The 18,681-nt window shown below is 40.7% G+C and overlaps 1 protein-coding gene across 9 annotated transcripts in view; it reads left to right on the top strand.

The window, feature by feature from the left end:
* Positions 1-18,681, top strand: part of CDH18 (cadherin 18) — a 623,460-nt gene that overhangs the window by 519,308 nt on the left and 85,471 nt on the right. For all 9 annotated transcript variants that reach the window (XM_039526199.1, XM_039526200.1, XM_039526196.1 and 6 more), the window contains 2 exons: positions 3,761-3,948; positions 18,366-18,619. In XM_039526199.1, the coding sequence (XP_039382133.1) occupies positions 3,761-3,948; positions 18,366-18,619 (442 nt within the window). The remainder of the gene's footprint in view (positions 1-3,760; positions 3,949-18,365; positions 18,620-18,681) is intronic.

Genomic DNA, 18,681 nt, shown 5'->3' with positions numbered 1-18,681 from the left:
TATGGTTAAGTATTAATTTTACTGCAGTGTTGATTGTTTCACTTTATTCCATGTATATTGTTTTATCCTTCTACGTAGCTTTTGTTTCCCTTGAGAACCTTCTGATTCATGGTCATTTATTTTCTGTTGTCCCCAGTGATCCATTTTTAAAGTGTTCTGTTGTCCCCTGTGAACACTTTAAAAATTATTTAGGATGCTACTATGATATCCACATAGAACCTCTCATCCATCACACTCATCCATCCTTATCACATTACTACCTGTGTATTATTATTATTTGCTTGTACTACACTAGTACCTAGAAACGATAATTGGGATTAGTCCTCTTGGTGCTATCCGCTCTACAAACACATAGTAAAATCTTCTGTTTCACATCAAGTCAATTTATTTATTTATTTATTTATTTATATGCCGTATTAATTTTACTGTGCATTTCCTCTGCCGCTTCAACTTTTGTAGTATCATCATTTTATGTCTTCATTGAAGGAGTCCTTTCTGCCAGAAGTGTGAGTCTAATCTAAATTCAGATTAAATTCTCCTTTTCCCTGAAATAGTCTTTTTAATAAAGTCCTTTCTTTACTTATCATACTATCTCCATCTTTTAACAACCTCAGGTTACTCTGGTGCTGCTATAAAGCTTTCGGTGTGACATATAGGGTCAGATGGAGACAATCCCATTCTTCATTTTGAGACTCCATTTTCTTTTTCTTCTTTTGTATTTCTCTTTCTTCCTGTAAAATAATTTGCATAATCCTTAAACTCTGTTGTAAATTCTACCAGCTCATCACACTCTTCCCTTGTAGTTACTATTTCAAGGTGACCTATCTCCCTCTCTCTTCTTCTTTATTTAAATCTTTTCTTAGAATTCGCGGATCCAACATCATTAAAATGGAATCTTTAGCTTTGCAAATTAGTCATGAAGGATATCCTCTACTTCCTTTACTGGAGAGCCCTCTTTTGGTTCAGAAAAATGAAGACCCTTTGTCATTGTCTTTTCTATGATTATCCTCTAGAGATTTATAACATTAATATTTGTTAAGAGAGAGATCAACTTCTGTTTGCGTGTGTATACATCTGAACATGTTTATACATAATTTACATATACACGAATATATATTCACATAAAAAACTTTGTTTTGTTAGTCTATGACCCTGGCATTAAGCAATGTAAACTTCCTCACACTGCCTTTTTTCACTTGCCCACAAACCTGATTTTGAATAGATAAGAGGATAGTACACTCGCTCTTGTTACTCAGCCTTTCTGCTCCGACTGCTAAGAAATTGTGACTCTGTGTGTGTGTGTGTGTGTGTGTGTGTGTGTGTGAAAGAGAGAGAGAGAGAGAGAGAGAGAGATTTTTCTTCTGGGAATTTGGCAAAGACCACAAAATCATTTCACATACCACCCATCTGGCTTTAGCTGTTAATGACTGCCACTGTCATCTCAAGAAAAGTTTGAACTGGTGCCCTAGAAATGAACCCCCCATTATATTGCCAATCACCTCTTCAAAGATATTTTTTTAAATACTTGGTGAAATAACTCTCAGTCCAGAAGAGTGGGGAGAAGATGCTTTAAGCCATTCTTGTGCACTCCTTACAGTAGGATGCTTTGAGGGCTGGACTGGGCAGAATTTAGGGCATGTCTATGTGGCACAGCAATGCAGCTTAGAGGTGTGGAAATTCTAAAACTCGCCAGTGAGTTGTGCACTTGTTGCCTGGTGTGGACCCTGCTGGCGCAAACTTAAAGTCCCCTAGTGTATGTTAATGAGCACTATGTTAACATGTGCTAGGGAGCTTTTAGTTCACAGATCAGGATCTACATGGGCCAGTTAATGCGCAGTGTGTCACACCCTCTAGTGTGCATTGCCATGCCTTGTAGCCAAGACCTTCGACAGCCCCGAGAGTTCTGTCTATGGGTTGCAGCACTGCCCTGAATCTCCACAGCACTGTGGGCTGCAGCCTTGCCTCCAACTTGCCTCCCCCGCAACATAGCCCTCCCCCCTCAGCCCTATCCTCTGCATACCCACTATGACAGGGATTAGGAGAAGATCCTCTGAAACAGCCTTATGGATATCTTCCACAGTATCTATGCTGAAGGAATCCTCCCCTGGGTGGGACTGGGGCTCTTAAGGCCACTTTACACTGTTCAGCAGAAACTCAATGGTTTCTTGTTTTATTGTCACTCAGTGATGACTAATATAGGTAGGTTTGGAAGGATAGTATTTTTATTGGTAAATGTTGATGAACATTCACACACACACACCAATGAAAAAATATTTCCAAAAATGTTAATTGAAATTTACAGATGGGTAAACTAAGAAAAATGCTGTTTGATAACTTATTAGTGTTTGATTTAAGCATATTTACTCTGCATATTTTGACATGTGATGTTCATAGTTTGTGGTTTAACTTATATAGAACTTTAAAACTCCCAGCTCCATATCAACAGCCATTGGTATCATAATTGCAGCTTTTCTGGTCTCATTATTTTCGATAGGTGTTTATTTCTTTTTATATTATGTCTAGACCAGGGTCGGCAACCTCTGGCATGTGGCTCTCCAGGGTAAGCACCTTGGCAGGCCGGGCCAGTTTGTTTACCTGCCGCGTTGGTAACACGGTTCACCGTTCCAGGCCAATGAGGGCGGCGAGAAGCTTCCCTCAGCCCCAGGGCTGAAGCAGGTGGGAGGGAAGCAGATAGAAATTACCGGGGCCTGGTGGTCCAGAAGGGGGCCTGGGGCCCGGCTTCCCTGGCTTCATCGGCCCTGTTTAGCCAGTCTGCTCTTGCTGGGAGGCCCGAAAAAAAATTTCACTGGGGCCCGAACCCACTCTCGGTGGTCCTGCGCAGCCCCCATTGACCTGGGACAGTGAACCATGGCCAGTGGGAGCTGCGATTGGCCAAACTTGCCAATGCGGCAGGTAAACAAACTAGCCTGGCCTGCCAGGGTGCTTACGCTGGCGAGCCGTGTGCCAGAGGTTGCCGACTCCAGGTCCAGACAATGGGGTGCATGAATACTCACTTCAGATATAAACAGATTTTTTTCAGTGCCATAAAGTTTTTAGTGGTAAACATTCTTGCAACTGCAAGAGTTGGGAAGGAAGAGAACAACTCCAAGCTTTTTACATTGTTCTCCTTTTACCCTGGAGTAGTTACATTTTTTTCCTTCACCAGATTAGGTGGAAAATGAACATAGAGAATTATACATTTATTGAGGTTGCAAAATACACATGCTACACTGGCTGTGGCCTATAAACCTTATATTGAAAGACATGTTTCAAAGTATAAGAACTGGGACTTTTCTGTTAACATAGATTTTTACCCCACTGTAAGGAGACAGGTTCTGTCATTCTTGCCTACAAAATAGTGATCTGCTCTTTGAAGAACTCATGGTCCATAGTCAAGGTATGTGTCGTGTGTTGATAAGTTGATATTTTGTGTGGATAATATAAACCAGTGATTCACACCACAGTGTATTTTTCCAAATGTTTGCTAACAAGAGGTATTGTGCTCCAATTACTTAATTATCTCTTGAACTAGAATTTTATCTTTTAATGACCATCAGAACCTGCTTGTACAAATACTAAATGTCACTTAGAATTCTGGCTGGTGCTCTTTATGGTCAGAAATGTATATGGTTTGCAGTTTAGCATGGTCAGAATTCTGAGGTAATTGTGTTCTCTGATTAGCAGGCACGGTGGGTGTTGAGTATTCTGAAATTCTGTTGTTAGCTTGATTAGACATATTGTCCTAATATTTTTTTTCCAGAACATTATCAGCTGTATGTTCCTGAATCAGCCCAAGTTGGGTCAGCAGTAGGCAAAATCAAGGCAAATGATGCAGATGCTGGCTCTAATGCAGACATGAAATACACGATCATAAATGGTGATGGCTCTGGAGTGTTTTCCATATCCACTGACAAAGAGACACGGGAAGGAATTATTTCCCTAAAGAAGGTAAGCAAATGGCTTTGAAAGTACTTCTGTGAATATAATTAAAATGTTAGTGAAGTCTGCACAAGACAAGCAGAGGTCAATATGGAAATGTTTGTTTTAATTTGTAAACTTAATAGAGCACATATTGAACCAATGCTAATATAATGTCTCCATCAAAAACTTTAATTCGGTGTGGGAAGTGCAGAAGGAGAAGGAGATGGGAAATAATCTGAAGGCAAGAATTAATTAAATAGTCTGTGCATCTAGAATGACCAGAATTCAATATTCAGTAATGTCCAAATAGACTGAATTAGATTAAACCATGTAGGATTTTTTTAAAGGTTCCTCCCCCTGTGAATGGCTATATTGTTCATGAAACATTTTAGATTAAACAAACTAAGCACAGCCAGCCAGCAACAGTATAGTTGTCCCCAAACGGCTTGAATTCTGACCTAGAAGGTTCATCTATGGCAATGAGAAATTCAGTTTCGTTTTTATGCCCTTTCAATCCTTGACCTCCCTGCTGAGACTACGAGAAAGGTGCCAATTATTGAGATGGTTTGTATAACATACACATCTGCACCTTTGCAAATAGACTAAAATCACTAAATAGCTATCAGGTGATTATAACTTATATGAATTATCTCTGTTATCCAGGTTCTAGTCAAACTGTTGGCCCTTAGACAAAAGGCTTTGTGCCATATATGGTGATGTTTAACTGAGTTCTACACAGATGGGCTTATGCCACCGAGTTCGTCTCATATCTGTATTAAGTAGGTCCCCTGAACTGAGTTCCTAGTGAATTCCCCACAAAATACTTAGAACCCTTGTAGGATGTGACTGGATTTTTGTTTAGTTTTACATGAAGAAAATGGGAATTAACCATAAGCTGTTATAATTTAATTAATTAATTAATTTTCAAAACATTGCCTATGGTAGGAAATCATTTTTAGATTAAAGCTTCTGTTTGGATTAACAGGCATCAATTAGTTTTTTTCTGATGTGGAGCTGTTGTTTACCTGTGTAGGCATGGATTATATTACCCAAACAAACAATGGAAGACTGCATTAAAATTCATATTTTACTAATATATTTGCTCACTTTCAATGAAGGCAGGAGGAATGCAAAACAATCTCTGGAAAATATGAAGAAGGTGAGATGTTGGGAGGGAAGCTCCAGATGTGAAATCAAACAAAACTTTTTGAAAGAAAATATACTCCCCCCAATCTCTCTTTTCACGTTTACTGAAATATAACCAAAACCCCCAAATTAGAGTCAAGGTCAGAACAAATTGCAGATACAAAAAAACCAAAACAAAACAAAACCTTCCCCACCCCGGACTTTTTGTCCTTAAAACTAGAAGATCAATCCAGTATTATAGGGCCTCATCTCACCCGCCATTCCACCAAGCTCATACGTTCTTTATCCACATTGCCAGTTACTGAATAACTGCACAAATAGTGTGAACAAGAGTTTCAGGTGTGTCATTCTGTCCCTGCCCCAGACAGCTGAACAGTGGCTCTGCAGAGGTAGTATAAAACCATTGTATTAACAACTACCAGAGTTTCAGAGAAAATACGCAGCAAATGTCTGCTTTTTACTTATTGGAACAGATGCTGAGTCCTCTGGTGTCTGAAAAAGATCCAAAAGTCAATTGTCCATAAGTCTGGCCATGCAACAATGGAACTCTCAGTTTTGAAGCCAACAAATCCCAAATGCAGATGTGAAGGGAACAGAAGAATAAAAACTGCTCCACTATCTCCTCAGACCCAGAGCATGCTTCCCGAGGTTTGCCTTCATCTACTGTGTGCTTCCCTCATAGGTTACTTCTAACATATAATTTGCTACGAAATACCTGCCACTGTATGTCCCTGTACTTGACGGGAACTCTGTTATTCTGAAGGTTCTATAATGACCTTACTGAGACAATCTTCTGGGCAATTCAATACTGCTAAATGGCATTCTGAGAAATATTCCATAAGTACACTCTGGTTTAGAATGCTCTTTCCTGAATTTGCCAACAGGAAATACATTTTAAAGAAAGTGTATGGTAGAGGGAGGCTGCTTGACTGTTATAGGAAAAAAAATACCCTTTTTAGGGACTGCGTCCCCTTTTCCCCACCAGTTACTCCATTTCTTCCCCTGTGATGTATCCGAATAATATTGGGAAATGAGTCACCATTCCATACACTCAGCCATGCAAAGCCTCTGAAAATTAAAAATAAAAAGTATACCATCAAGAAAGCTTCAGGGCATACCAACCCAAACCCCATTCTTTAACTGGCAGATAGACAGGTATGCTTCTCTCCATCAGGTTACATTATTTCCCCAGAGCATCTGAAAAAATGACCCTGTTTTCCAGGGGCAGGATACCCATATGCTACATAAATGCAAAGGAGTAAGAGGAATGTTTACAGTCAATATTGTCCTTTCTGCCAACATCAACATCCATCTCTTCCATCTCATCATCTTAACCTGCTTCTCCCTGTTCTACTCAGCAATTGAATCACTGCCAAAGACAAGTCCCAAAATATCTGTAACTGTGGGAGGGCTCATCAGAATCTGCAATTTCTCTGAAAGAGCAAAAGAGTACCACGAAATCCCCACCCAGAAAAAACTCTTTTTCATGTTAATTGCTGCTCTGGCTGCAGCTGAATAATTATGTAAAGTGCAAAAAAAGAAAAAGTCCCCATCTTCTGTACTGCCCACCAGCACTGTGATATCATTCATGTGGATGAACATTTTCATTGACAGTGAAATTCCTCTCCCCCTTAATCCATGTATTTATGCCCTGAAATCTCATTACCATGCACTGCCCACAGTAAAGTGTACAAAGGAAAAATAATACAAAAGTGGACTCAAAGGACAACTTTGTCTTACCCCAAAATATAGCCTCTCCCTTCCACCCTTTTACCAAAGGGATGCATAATACATGAACATACAAGAGCTGCAGCCAGTTAATAAACAGTAGGGGAATACCACTATGAGACTGGACCAACCATATATAACGCAAATTCATTCTTGTCAAAAGTTTTGGTCCAATCCAAAGACAAAACATAAACTCTCCCATTTCCCCCATCACCCAATTTCAAATACTTCCTGCAAACTACAGAAAGTGCCTGCCACCATGTGACCTTGAACTGCATTAGACTGGGTGGGATACAATAATTTCCCTGCTTTCTTTTCCAATCTTTTGGCTAGAATGGAAGCCAAAATTTTGTAATATGTGTTCAACAAGGTAATATTTCTCCAATTACTGATATCTTCCCAATCCTATTTTTGAGAAAAAAGAAAGGCCTTCATAAAAGGAAGGTCCAATGTATATGTGTTCAAGATGTCACTGAGAGCACTGCTGGGGGGAAGGGGCCTGTGAATCATAAACCTTTGATAAAATTCCACTGTGTAATAGTCCACCCCCAGAAAAGTTCCTTTCTTCAGTGACAAGACAGCTACATGAAGTTTTATTTCCTCTGTTGGCCTCACAAGTGAGTCCTGTTCCTGAACTGCCAGTGTTGGAAAACTTGCAATACTATCCAAAACCTGCTGCTGCTGCTGCTGGAAAGGAGGAATGGTTTGTCCCTTAAAAAAAAAAAAGAGCTGTCCTTGTGGTACATGAAAAGATGGGAGCTGCCTTACCAAGTGAGGGTCAGTGCAAACGAAACAATTCAGCTAAAGTGGAAGTAGGCTATTCTCAACAGTAGAATACCAAGGGAGGAAAAATCATTGTCTTGTAGTAGGTTACTTCTGGGTACCCTACTCTACTTGTGCTACATCGATGACATCATTATCATCTGGTGCCATGGGAAGGAGGCCTTTTAGGAATTCCACCAGGATTTCAACAATTTCCACCCCACCATCAACCTCAGCCTGGACCAGTCCACACAAGAAATCCACTTCCTAGACACTACAGTGCTAATAAGCAATGGTCACATAAACACCACACTATACCGGAAACCTACTGACCGCTATACTGACCTACATGCCTCCAGCTTTCATCCAGACCACATTACATGATCCAGTGTCTTCTACAGCATTTGCTCCAATCCCTCAGACAGAGACAAATACCCTACGGAGTCTCTATCAAGCATTCTTAAAACTACAATACCCACCTGGTGAAGTGAAGAAACAGATTGACAGAGCCAGAAGGGTACCCAGAAGTCACTTACTACAAGACAGGCCCAACAAAGAAAGTAACAGAACGCCACTAGCTGTCACCTTCAGCCCCCAACTAAAACCTCTCCAGCGCATCATCAAGGATCTACAACCTATCCTGGAGGACGGTCCCTCACTCTCACAGACCTTGTGAGACAGGCCAGTCCTTGCTTACACACAGCCCCCCAACCTGAAGCAAATACTCAGCAGCAACTACACACCACACAACAAAAACACTAACTCAGGAACCAAACCCTGCAACAAAACCTGGTGCCAACTCTGTCCGCATATCTATTCAAGGGACACCATCATAAGACCTAACCACATCAGCCGCACCATCAGGGGCTCGTTCACCTGCACATCTACCAAAATGATATATGCCATCATGTGCCAGCAATGCCCCATCTGCCGTGTACATTGGCCAAACCGGACAGTCTCTACGCAAAAGAATAAATGGACACAAATCTGACATCAGGAATTATAACATTCAAAAACCAGTAGGAGAACACTTCAACCTCCATGGTCACTCAAGAACAGACTTAAAAGTGGCAATTCCTCAACAAAAAAGACTTCAAAAACAGACTCCAACAAGAAACTGCAGAACTGGAATAATTTGCAAACTGGATATCATCAAATTAAGCCTGAATAAAGACTGGGAGTGGATGGGTCATTACAAAAACTAATTTCCCCCTGTTGTTACACCTTCTTGTCAACTGTTTGAAATGGGCCACCCTCCTTACCACTACAAAAGAGATTTTCCTCCCTTGGTATTCTACTGTTGAGAATAGCCTACTTCCACTTTAATTGAACTGTCTCATTAGCACTGACCCCCCACTTGGTAAGGCAACTCCCATCTTTTCATGTACTGTGTATATATACCTGCTACTGTATTTTCCACTCCATGCATCTGATGAAGTGGATTTTAGCCCACAAAAGCTTATGCCCAAATAAATTTGTTAGTCTCTAAGGTGCCACCAAGACACCTAGTTTTTTTTTGTTTGTTTGTTTTTGTTTGTTTTTTGCTGATACAGACTAACACGGCTACCCCTCTGAAATTTGTCCCTAAAAGAGCTCATTGTAATATTTGTAAATTATCCTCTACATTCCATTAGAGCCCCTGCAGACCTGCCCAGTGTTAGGATCCTGTAACCCCACCATAACCCACAATAGTCTCTTTCCTTTACATCTTGCAAACATATCAGAGGAGACTACTGCACCTTCTGGCCTCAATTTCTTTGCAAATATAGCTGATTCCAGCTTTCTCCTTCAGTACTGAACCGTTTCCTGCTTAACTTCCCCAAAGACCCTTATTTCTAGGCATTCCCCACCTTGCAGTCAACTATGAAGATTTCTCAAATAGCTCTGCAATGCTAACTAATGCCTAATCAGATGTATGCAGCTGTCCTGAAAAGGAATGTAGACAGGTTATCAGATTCCTGTGTGTCCATTCCCAGCATTCCATTTGGGGTTCATAAAATTCCCAAACTATTTCTCTTTCTACAAAGATGGCTTCAACCTTTCTAATCGTCACTGCCCTATTAAGTAAACAAGCATTTAGTTTCCAATAGCCCTGACCGAAAAATCACTCTTCTGTACTCCCCAAGTGCAATTTGACCAAGCAGTGGTCAGAAGACTCTACTGGCTGCACTGCACATTATCCAGTCATTGAAGTAGCTTTTGCATATACCCTGTCCAATCAACTACCTGATTCCCCTCTACAAAAATGTGAATCCCCCCTCCTTTGTTGAATGAGGATACCCAAAACCATCTCTTAATCCAGCAGTAACACACACTGGTTCTAAGTACGTTTCATCAACTCGTAATGCTGTCGATTGATTCACTCTGTCATTCACTGCAGCTAAACAAATAAAATCTCCCATAAAAAACAAGTGTCACAATGTCAGTTTAAAAAAAAAAGGGGGAGCAACCTCTAAAAATAAATCTTTCCTCAGCTTCTGATGCTGTGGGTTATAGATGATGCCACAACGATACCTCAGCCTAAATAACAGAAATCAACTAATAAACATCTTCCCAGCTTCAGTTCTTCTATGCTTTATTCTGATACTCCATAAGTATAAAAGAGTACCCCTACTCCATCATATGTATCAGACACTGGGAACCAAAAAGATGGGCTCCTCCTCCAGTCTCTATGAGCTCACAAAATGTGACACCTAGAACATTGTTTTTGTTTCCTGGATCCCCATGAAATCCAAATCCTGCCCCTCCAAAAACCTAATAGATCATCTGCCTCCATTGCACACTCAGAATGGAGTGCACACTCCAAGTTCCAATACCATCTGTACAAAGACAGCTCCAAGTTGTTCCTGGTACTTGTGATCCCTGTCTACTTGACAACCTTATCACTGTTACTAATTAGTCTGATTTACCTATCTCTCACACACACTTTCCTTTAGCCACTTTTTCCTTGTTGGCTGGTTTGTTATTCTCAACTATCTGAGTCCCCAGATATTGATCTCAACTGACAGTTCTTTCTGAAGTTGCTCAAGCCCAATAACATCTGGATCCCTTTCCCCTAATGAATGCATTTATAACACACCCACAGGCTCATCTGTCTGCTCTCCCTCATCCAGAACAGTGCCTAATACAGACCATATTATAATGCTTCCTGTTGGAGCTGTGAAAATGCTATGTGATTAGGTTTGCCAACCCTCCCAGTTTCTCTGGGAGTCTTCCGGAATTGGGCTCTACCTCCCGGAGGCTACTGAAGCCAAGCTGGGATATTTTAGGCGCTAAAAGTCTGGTGGCACAGTGGGACTAAGGCAGGGTCCCTGCCTGCCCTGGCCCACACCGCTCCTGGAAGTGACCGCCACGTCCCTTTGGCCCCTCGGGGGAGGGGGACAGGGGCCACAGGGACATGCCATCTGCTACCAGGAACGGTGTGGAGTCAGGGCAGGCAGGGACCCTGCCTTAGCCCCACTGCACCACCAACCGGGAGCCGCCCAAGGTGAGCGCCGCCCAGCTGGAGCCCGCACCCCCCACCCCCTCCTGCACCCCAACTCCCCTTCCCCAGCCCTGAGCACCCTCCTGCACCCAAACTCCCTCTCAGAGCCCCATCCCTCCCGCACCCCAATCCTCTGCCCCAGCCTGGTGAAAGTGAGTGAGGGTGGGGGAGAGAGAGAGCGACAGAGGAAGGAGTGCAAATGGAGTGGGGCAGGGCCTTGGAGAAGGGGCAGGGTAGGGGCAGGTCAGGGGCAAGGGGCAGGGCAGGGAGCGGGGCAAGGGTGTTTGGTTTGGGTTTCTGTGATTAGACATCTGGCAATCCTATATGTGGTCAGACAGTTGTAGGCCATAACCCCAGCAGTCTCCTTGAATCCTCTCTTCTAAAAAATCCTCCTGTTCTTGAAGCTCAGCACATAAAAATATGTTCTCCAACTATCAGGTTTGCTATACCAGAACCTGTCAACCCTGGTGACTTGGCTTCCTGCACAACCAATTATACCTGCAGATGTTCCTTCCCAATTTTCTCTTTTTCTTCGTCATCAGTTCTGATAGACTCCTCTACATGATCAGTTCTTGTACCCTCTTCTATATTGTCCTGGCTTTCAATGGTTCCCACTCCCTTACCCTGACTCCTTCCCAATCCTTTACCACAACAGGACAAAGCCAGTCCTTCTCTCAAAAGTAGAGAGGCCATGCCGCTCAAAATAGGGCTTTCATCAATGATTGCAGGGCTACTTGGAATCCTCTACCCCCTGGCTCAAGGAAGGAAGAAGGGTCATTGCCTGGGTAGGAATGAAGCCTTTCCCTGTTTTGCCATGTCTCTGGGCACTGCCTATAAACATGCCACTTTTTACACACACACAGCATCTAATGAAGTCCCTGTAGTCCTCAGTCTTGTGTGCATTGGAACAAACATGCATGTACTTCCTCAAACACGCTGTAACGCCACAGTTAAGACAAGTGCATGGCTTCCAAGGATACCTACAGTAACTCTGTTCAAAACCTAAATAAAATATGTTGGCAAGATGCTGAACTGTATTATTTACCTGGAAAAGTACAAAGGTGCCTTTGAACTCACTATTCCAAACTCTAAATTGACCCTATATTTTAACTGGAGGCTACAGCACTTTGGCATAACATGGAACCCAGTGCAGAATGTCTGTTTCATGTATGTTTCCATTGGGGAAGAAAATAGTCACAGGCTTAATGGCAGGTTGGAATAAAGAAACGGCTACTATATCCTCCCAATCCCTACTCCCTTTCCCAATTCCAAACTGCTCCCAGAAAAATGCAGTTCATTATCAGAGTGAAAGCTGACATTGAATTCTCTGCTGCCTAACAGGTGGATCACAGTTTTCAGCTGTGTAAGGCCGAATCCTAAAGTTTTTAACAGGAGCCAAAACAACAAAATCCCTAGTGTGACCTTTGTTCATGTCCTCTCTCTAGCTCAGACATATCACAAATCTATGCCAAGGCATCCTAAAATAATCCTTCCATTGTGAGGCATCCTGCCGAGAAGCCTGATCCTGATTGGCTATGACAGCTGCATGGGGTTCTTCCTGGGTGGGGATCTTCCTGGGTGGCCCCTCAGGAGACATAGAGTTAGAAATAGACAAGTTAGGTCCTTCCTTATTGTCATTATTCATGGTTGCTTATTCACAATCAGCAACGCAGCTTTCCTCTGTTTCTGGGGCCCCCAGAACAAACAAACAAAAAACCTACTTCAGAGTCTAAAAAAATGCTTCTTTTGGGCCACTTTTCCCTCTGGTCAACTCATTCTTAATAATCCTGAGTGAAGGCCCTTAAAGTGAATGGACCCCTGCAACTGAGGAAAGCACAGTACTACTCCCCTCTCCACTCACAGGAGAAGGGTGAGTCAGAGGTGTGACTGCTAAACTGCCCTACACCCCTACATTACTGATACAGCCTGATTGTGGCAAAGCTCCAATGTATTCTTGCCCCTCCTGAACACCCATGCAGAGTTTGAAATGGAGTACACCCTGCAAGCCATTTCCCAGAGTAAGGAGAACTATTTCCACTATATCTGTACCAACAAGTTCCTCTGTCAGCTGCTCCCCAACACCAGAGAAAGGTATAGAAAACTCTTTCTCCTTTTGAACACATACTCCCTTCATTCCAAATCCTTCCAGTCCCCAAGTGCAGTTCCCAAGTCAGCTTCCCTGCAGATACATTTGGCCTGGGTGCACAACCCCATCAGGCAACACCGGAACAAGGCTTATAACATCAGCTCATAGAACCGTGGGATCTACCAGTCTGCGCACAGTAACTTCTGCATCAGTCTCCAAACAAATGGACTTTTCCACCATCACATCCAATGAACACACTGGAGGAACACTTCCTTCAGCTCCAGCCGGTGAGGCTGCAACCATCTTGGCAGGAACCATCTTGGCAGGAAGAAGAAATGAGAACAAACTCTCTTTCTGATTAGTATAAGCGCCTAGCAATAGTCCTACATCTAAAAGTAAATAAAAATACCTTTATATGACAACTCCAATATTGGCTGATGCATTATTTTTTATTTTACAGTATTCACAACTAAATTGAATGTGAGTTATGCAATTTTATAACTAACATTTTATTTTATTGTGTGTGGGTTTTTTAAAATGGGTCCTATGTCTATCCATATCATGTCAAGTGTTGATTAATTTGTTTATAGTGAGTGGGTAGCATCTGCCTTTTAATATTAAATGTGTCTCTGTATATTAAGAGTGACAACTGACTCAGATGCATAGAAATAAATTCTGCTCTTCTTTATGTCCCTGCAATCCCAGCAAAGTCAGTATGGTTATATCAATATAACCAAAGTCATAATCTGGAATATTTTGTTTAAAATGAGAGTGGTTCAAGCCTTTAAAAACTCACTATGACTATTGCCCATTAAATGCAATATATTGACATTTTAAAAACATGAGGAGAAGGTGCAGAAATTCCACTGATACAAATATATACTTCAACCAGGTTAAAATCTGAGTTAATACCATTTATGGCTGACAGTGTAGCAGTTGGGAAATGTTCATTTTCACACTATTTTACTTTAGGGTATGACCAATGTGCACACAGCCTGTTCTTGTATCACCATGCAAAATAATAGGTGATGTGAGTGACTTGCACATTCAGACATACAAGGGCATATTTTGCTGAGCTAATACTATGGTTTGGATGAGCTGAAATCCAATGCTTCAGAAAAATCTTGGCATCCCATGTCCCCTGTATTGCCTCAGAGATGTGATAATATCCCCACTGGTTATATACACATGTTAAAAGCATCCTTCTGCAATATGTTTAGTATTTGGTCAATTGTATAAATGGGTGCCTGGAAGGCGTTTAAGATCTATATTTTTTATCAAGCACCTGAATACAAGCCCCTAAACTAATTCTATACTCCTGTGATTCCAGTTCAGGAAATGGAAGGTGATTTCAGATAATCTTTAAAAATCTTTCTCCTTGTTTAATCACTATAACATTTTACCTTGAATAGCTTATCTTCTCTAAGATCAGAATCAGTTTTGTTCAGTAAATAAGGTAACAGCAGATTCTCTAAAGCATATAAGAATATGCATATAAGAAAATCCCTTCCCTCTTGCTTTTCTGTGGAAGAATGTACTGTATCATGAGCACATCAGAAGAGTCACATGTAAATATAATAATTAAGTTTGCACAAAATTTCTCCTCAAAATCATCTGAAATTTGGCAGGTTTGAAGTTTTGATGCAAGAATAAACTTCCGAGGATTCACTCAAGGATCTGGGCCAGGTTGGTCAACCTGACTGAAAAGCCCACATCAACATCTGTGAGGATTCTCTCTAACCTTGTTGTGGTCTGACCCAGAGCCTTCTATCCCCTCACAACCTCCTTCCCTCATGATCCCTGTGAGTGCACTCTTCAATCCTTCAGGCCCCTGTCTACAGAATAGACCTCAAAATCCCATGAACATCTCATAAGCAAACTACAATTTCCCTTCACTTCATATTGTTTATCAGGTCTGGGGGGGGAAGAGGGTGAAAGTGTGACAAAAACCATTACTTCCCTGGACTCTTCAGAGAATGATTGGGTGGCATATTCCCCGCAACCACCCATCCTATCACGTGGGGAAGAAGTTGGCTATATTTTTACTGACTTCCTCAAACAAGTAGATACCATGTTACTCTGTGGAATAGCCCAGCCCATATTGCTTCACATTGCCCCTGTGCTGAAGTGGAATAGGAAACAGCCCTCCTACTGCTGATGGAACTACTGCTGAACCTCACCAAAATCTGAGTCCTGAGAAACCCATACTGCACTATGATAGTGAATATTTCCCCCAATTAATCCCCTAATTGCTTAGTAAACCGGTGAGTTTTGGAAATGGTCCTGTGAGATTCATTAGTGGTTTTTATATTAACATGAAACTGAAACAACTGGAAGAGCAAAATCACAAAGGTATATACAGCCCAAATGCTACCTAATCTGTAGTAGGTTGAATGCTGTATATCAAATTTTTAGCCCAGTTTGAACCAGGCCTCCACTGTTTCAGGTGCAAATGTAATCGTGGACACAGGGTTTTTGTTTGTTTGTTTGTTTGTTTTTAAGATTACATAAAGCCAAATTCAATGTAAGTATACACAACTTCAAGCAGCAGCCACCCAAACCTAGTTCTGTCAGTCCAAATTACAAACACATTTCAATTTCCCACATTTTACATCAGATGTAAAAGAAAAAGGTCAAATGATAGCAAGAATTATTGGCAGTTGTGGAATATTTTGTTACTGTTTGTTATATGAGTGAGTGTCCTAGGTTCACCTCAGGATTTAAAACGGCAAATTCGCCAGTGATTTTCTCCCTGTCATCTCATTGCCTTCAGTATAATTGTATGGGGTGTAAATCACTATAGTATGTGTCCCATATGCTATGGAATAGCTCGATATTAAAGGGCATCGGTCTTCCCACCACCATGAAGCACAAAATAGCAGAGTGGAATGGTCTTCCTCTCCCACTTCTCAATGACAGATTCTCTTGGACAGGCTGGAGGAAGCGGAAAGAAGAAGAGAGGAAAAACTGTATGGGTCTATCTTTTGGACATAAAGCCATAGATGCCCTTGAAATCTCAGCTGTGTCCTGCTTATATGAAGTTATTATTCCTATATTGCTGTAGCTAAAAATATTGTTAAAGATAGAGATAAACTTCATTTAAGGTAACTGCAAAAAACAATTAAGTTCCTAATTAGACTGTGTATCTTGCAACCATGTATTTGATTTAGAATGATTTATAGTTCTCCACAATTTACTTGAGAATCCAAATGTTGCTATGGGCACATTTACTTTCATCTTTCCACAGGCGTAAATTGTGTTTCCAAAGTAATACACATTGTATGTTAGTTGCATTTTGCATTGTCTTGTATAATTGATTAATCATTGTCTAAACATGCCATCTAGCAGTATGAATTGTCAATTTATGTTCACTTCATTTAAAATAGAAGTACTTATTAAATCACTGACTAACAATATCATATGAGACGTAATTACATAATTATGTTGTAGCAATTGGCAATGATTATTTATTTTGAATGATGTATATGGTTCTGTTCTTCATGCTGAAAGATTTGCTAGGTCCTGGAAAATTTGTATAACTTTTAAAATAACATATATTTTTATGCAAAGAGACCTAATTTCCTTAGCATTAAGATTGCACAAGTTAATTTCCTGTCAACACACACAGTAGAAACTGAAGAAATCACCACATTAGGCAACTTTAACAGCCAAACAAACCTAAGTGCCATACCTTATCACTGAAACATACTGTAAACTTGATGTTCACAGCAAACTCCCTTTCACTTGCAGCATACAGACCCCATAGTTCACACATCTAGTTCATCACAATTCCTGCCTTAATTAGTGATTTTTTTGCACATGTGTAGCCATCACTCTGAAGCTTCACTCTTGTTCTACTGAGTTCTTCTCGCTCATCCCTTTGTGATTTCAATGGAGTTTCTGCGTTGAGGTATCGTTTCTGCCTACAGGGAGCTCAGTGCTAGATCAGGTCTAAGTTTTGGGTGGGTGGGTGCATACCACAAGGTGTGGTGTTCATTGTTTAAAAAGAGATACATGCTTTATGTTTATGTAATTTCAAAAAATGTCTTTAACATTGTTAAACAGTTAGAACTTTCTTGATGTTGCAGAACAATTTCCATTATAAGCTACTTTTTTCATATGATCAAAATTTTCTTAAGAATTCAAATTGTGATCTTAAATTTTCTTTGCCTGGTGTCTGCTCAAAGGTAGAATTGGTTCAAACATTAGAACAAAATCTCTTCAGCCATTTGGGAATTTAGTGATGGAGAAAAAAAATACACATACACACAAACACACTCCCTTACATTTCCCTTTTGAAATAAATAATCCCTCTTTTTTTAGAAATGACTTACATATGAAATATGGCATGGACTTAATCCTCTGATGACTAGTACCTTCTTAATTTAAAAACATTATTATTTTTTAGTTTACTAGTTTATGAACCTTTGAAAACTGCAGCTTGAGCACATATTTCCATTAAGTTGGTACATTAATACACTGCATATGTGCTTGCATCATATGTGCTTGCATCATGAAGTGTGTTCACTTTGCATCTAGAATCACAGGCCAATCTCTGTGATCCTGGGATTGTATTGTACTGATTTCAAAGTAACTGGAAGCATTCCCCAAGCTGGTTTTTATTACCCCTTTTTCCCCGGTGTAGCTCACCAGAATGTTTCACAAAATTATGAGCATGTCGCCCTTTTGTCTTACGTGCACCCAGTACTGCACAGTAGTATCAGATGGTAAACATGAATATCTAAAATTGTTTAAAGAAAAAATTAGTAAGAAACACCATGTGATCACAGAATTAAAGACATAAGACCAAATTCTGCTCCAGCGATTTCAATGGAGTTAGTCCAGATAATCAGAAGGGTAAATGAATGAAAAATGTGGCCCTGTGACATAATATTAATACACTAGAGGGCAGAATTAAGATTGCACATGCAACCTTAAATTTTATATTTCCTGACTGAATGTACAGCTGCAAAGTTACCATTGCATTAATATAATTTAAAAAGAAGCAGAATGTAAATTCAGAATTTTTTTCATGTATTCAGCCCAAGCCCAAACTTCTACACAGCAGTTTTATAGCCCCATAAAACCAAGTCAGCTGACGGTGGGCCAGCCGCAGGTGGTTTGCTGCAGTATAGACATACTTGAATTGTCTTTCCAACAAAACTGAAATAAATTTTGTTTGCAAGCAATTTAAACAAAAGCACAACATGGTAATGTCATATCTCTTTCTTCCAACAGCCACTCAACTATGAAAAAAAGAAATCATATACACTTAATATAGAAGGAGCAAATACACACCTGGATTTCCGTTTTTCACATTTGGGACCATTTAAAGATGTAACAATGTTGAAGATTATTGTTGGGGATGTGGATGAACCTCCACTATTCTCTATGCCTTCCTATGTCATGGAAGTTTATGAAAATGCGAAGATTGGGACTGTTGTTGGTACAGTGGCAGCACAAGATCCTGACAGCGCTAACAGCTTAGTAAGGTACAGTAAGTCCAAGCAGTACTGAATTGATCTCTGGTTGCTAACGGATTATTGAGATCTGA

Source organism: Mauremys reevesii, linkage group 2, assembly GCF_016161935.1.
Source record: "Mauremys reevesii isolate NIE-2019 linkage group 2, ASM1616193v1, whole genome shotgun sequence".
NCBI classification, from domain to species: Eukaryota; Metazoa; Chordata; order Testudines; family Geoemydidae; genus Mauremys; species Mauremys reevesii.
The sequence above is the reverse complement of the archived record's forward strand: the minus strand, read 5'-3'. Positions and strand labels throughout refer to the sequence as shown.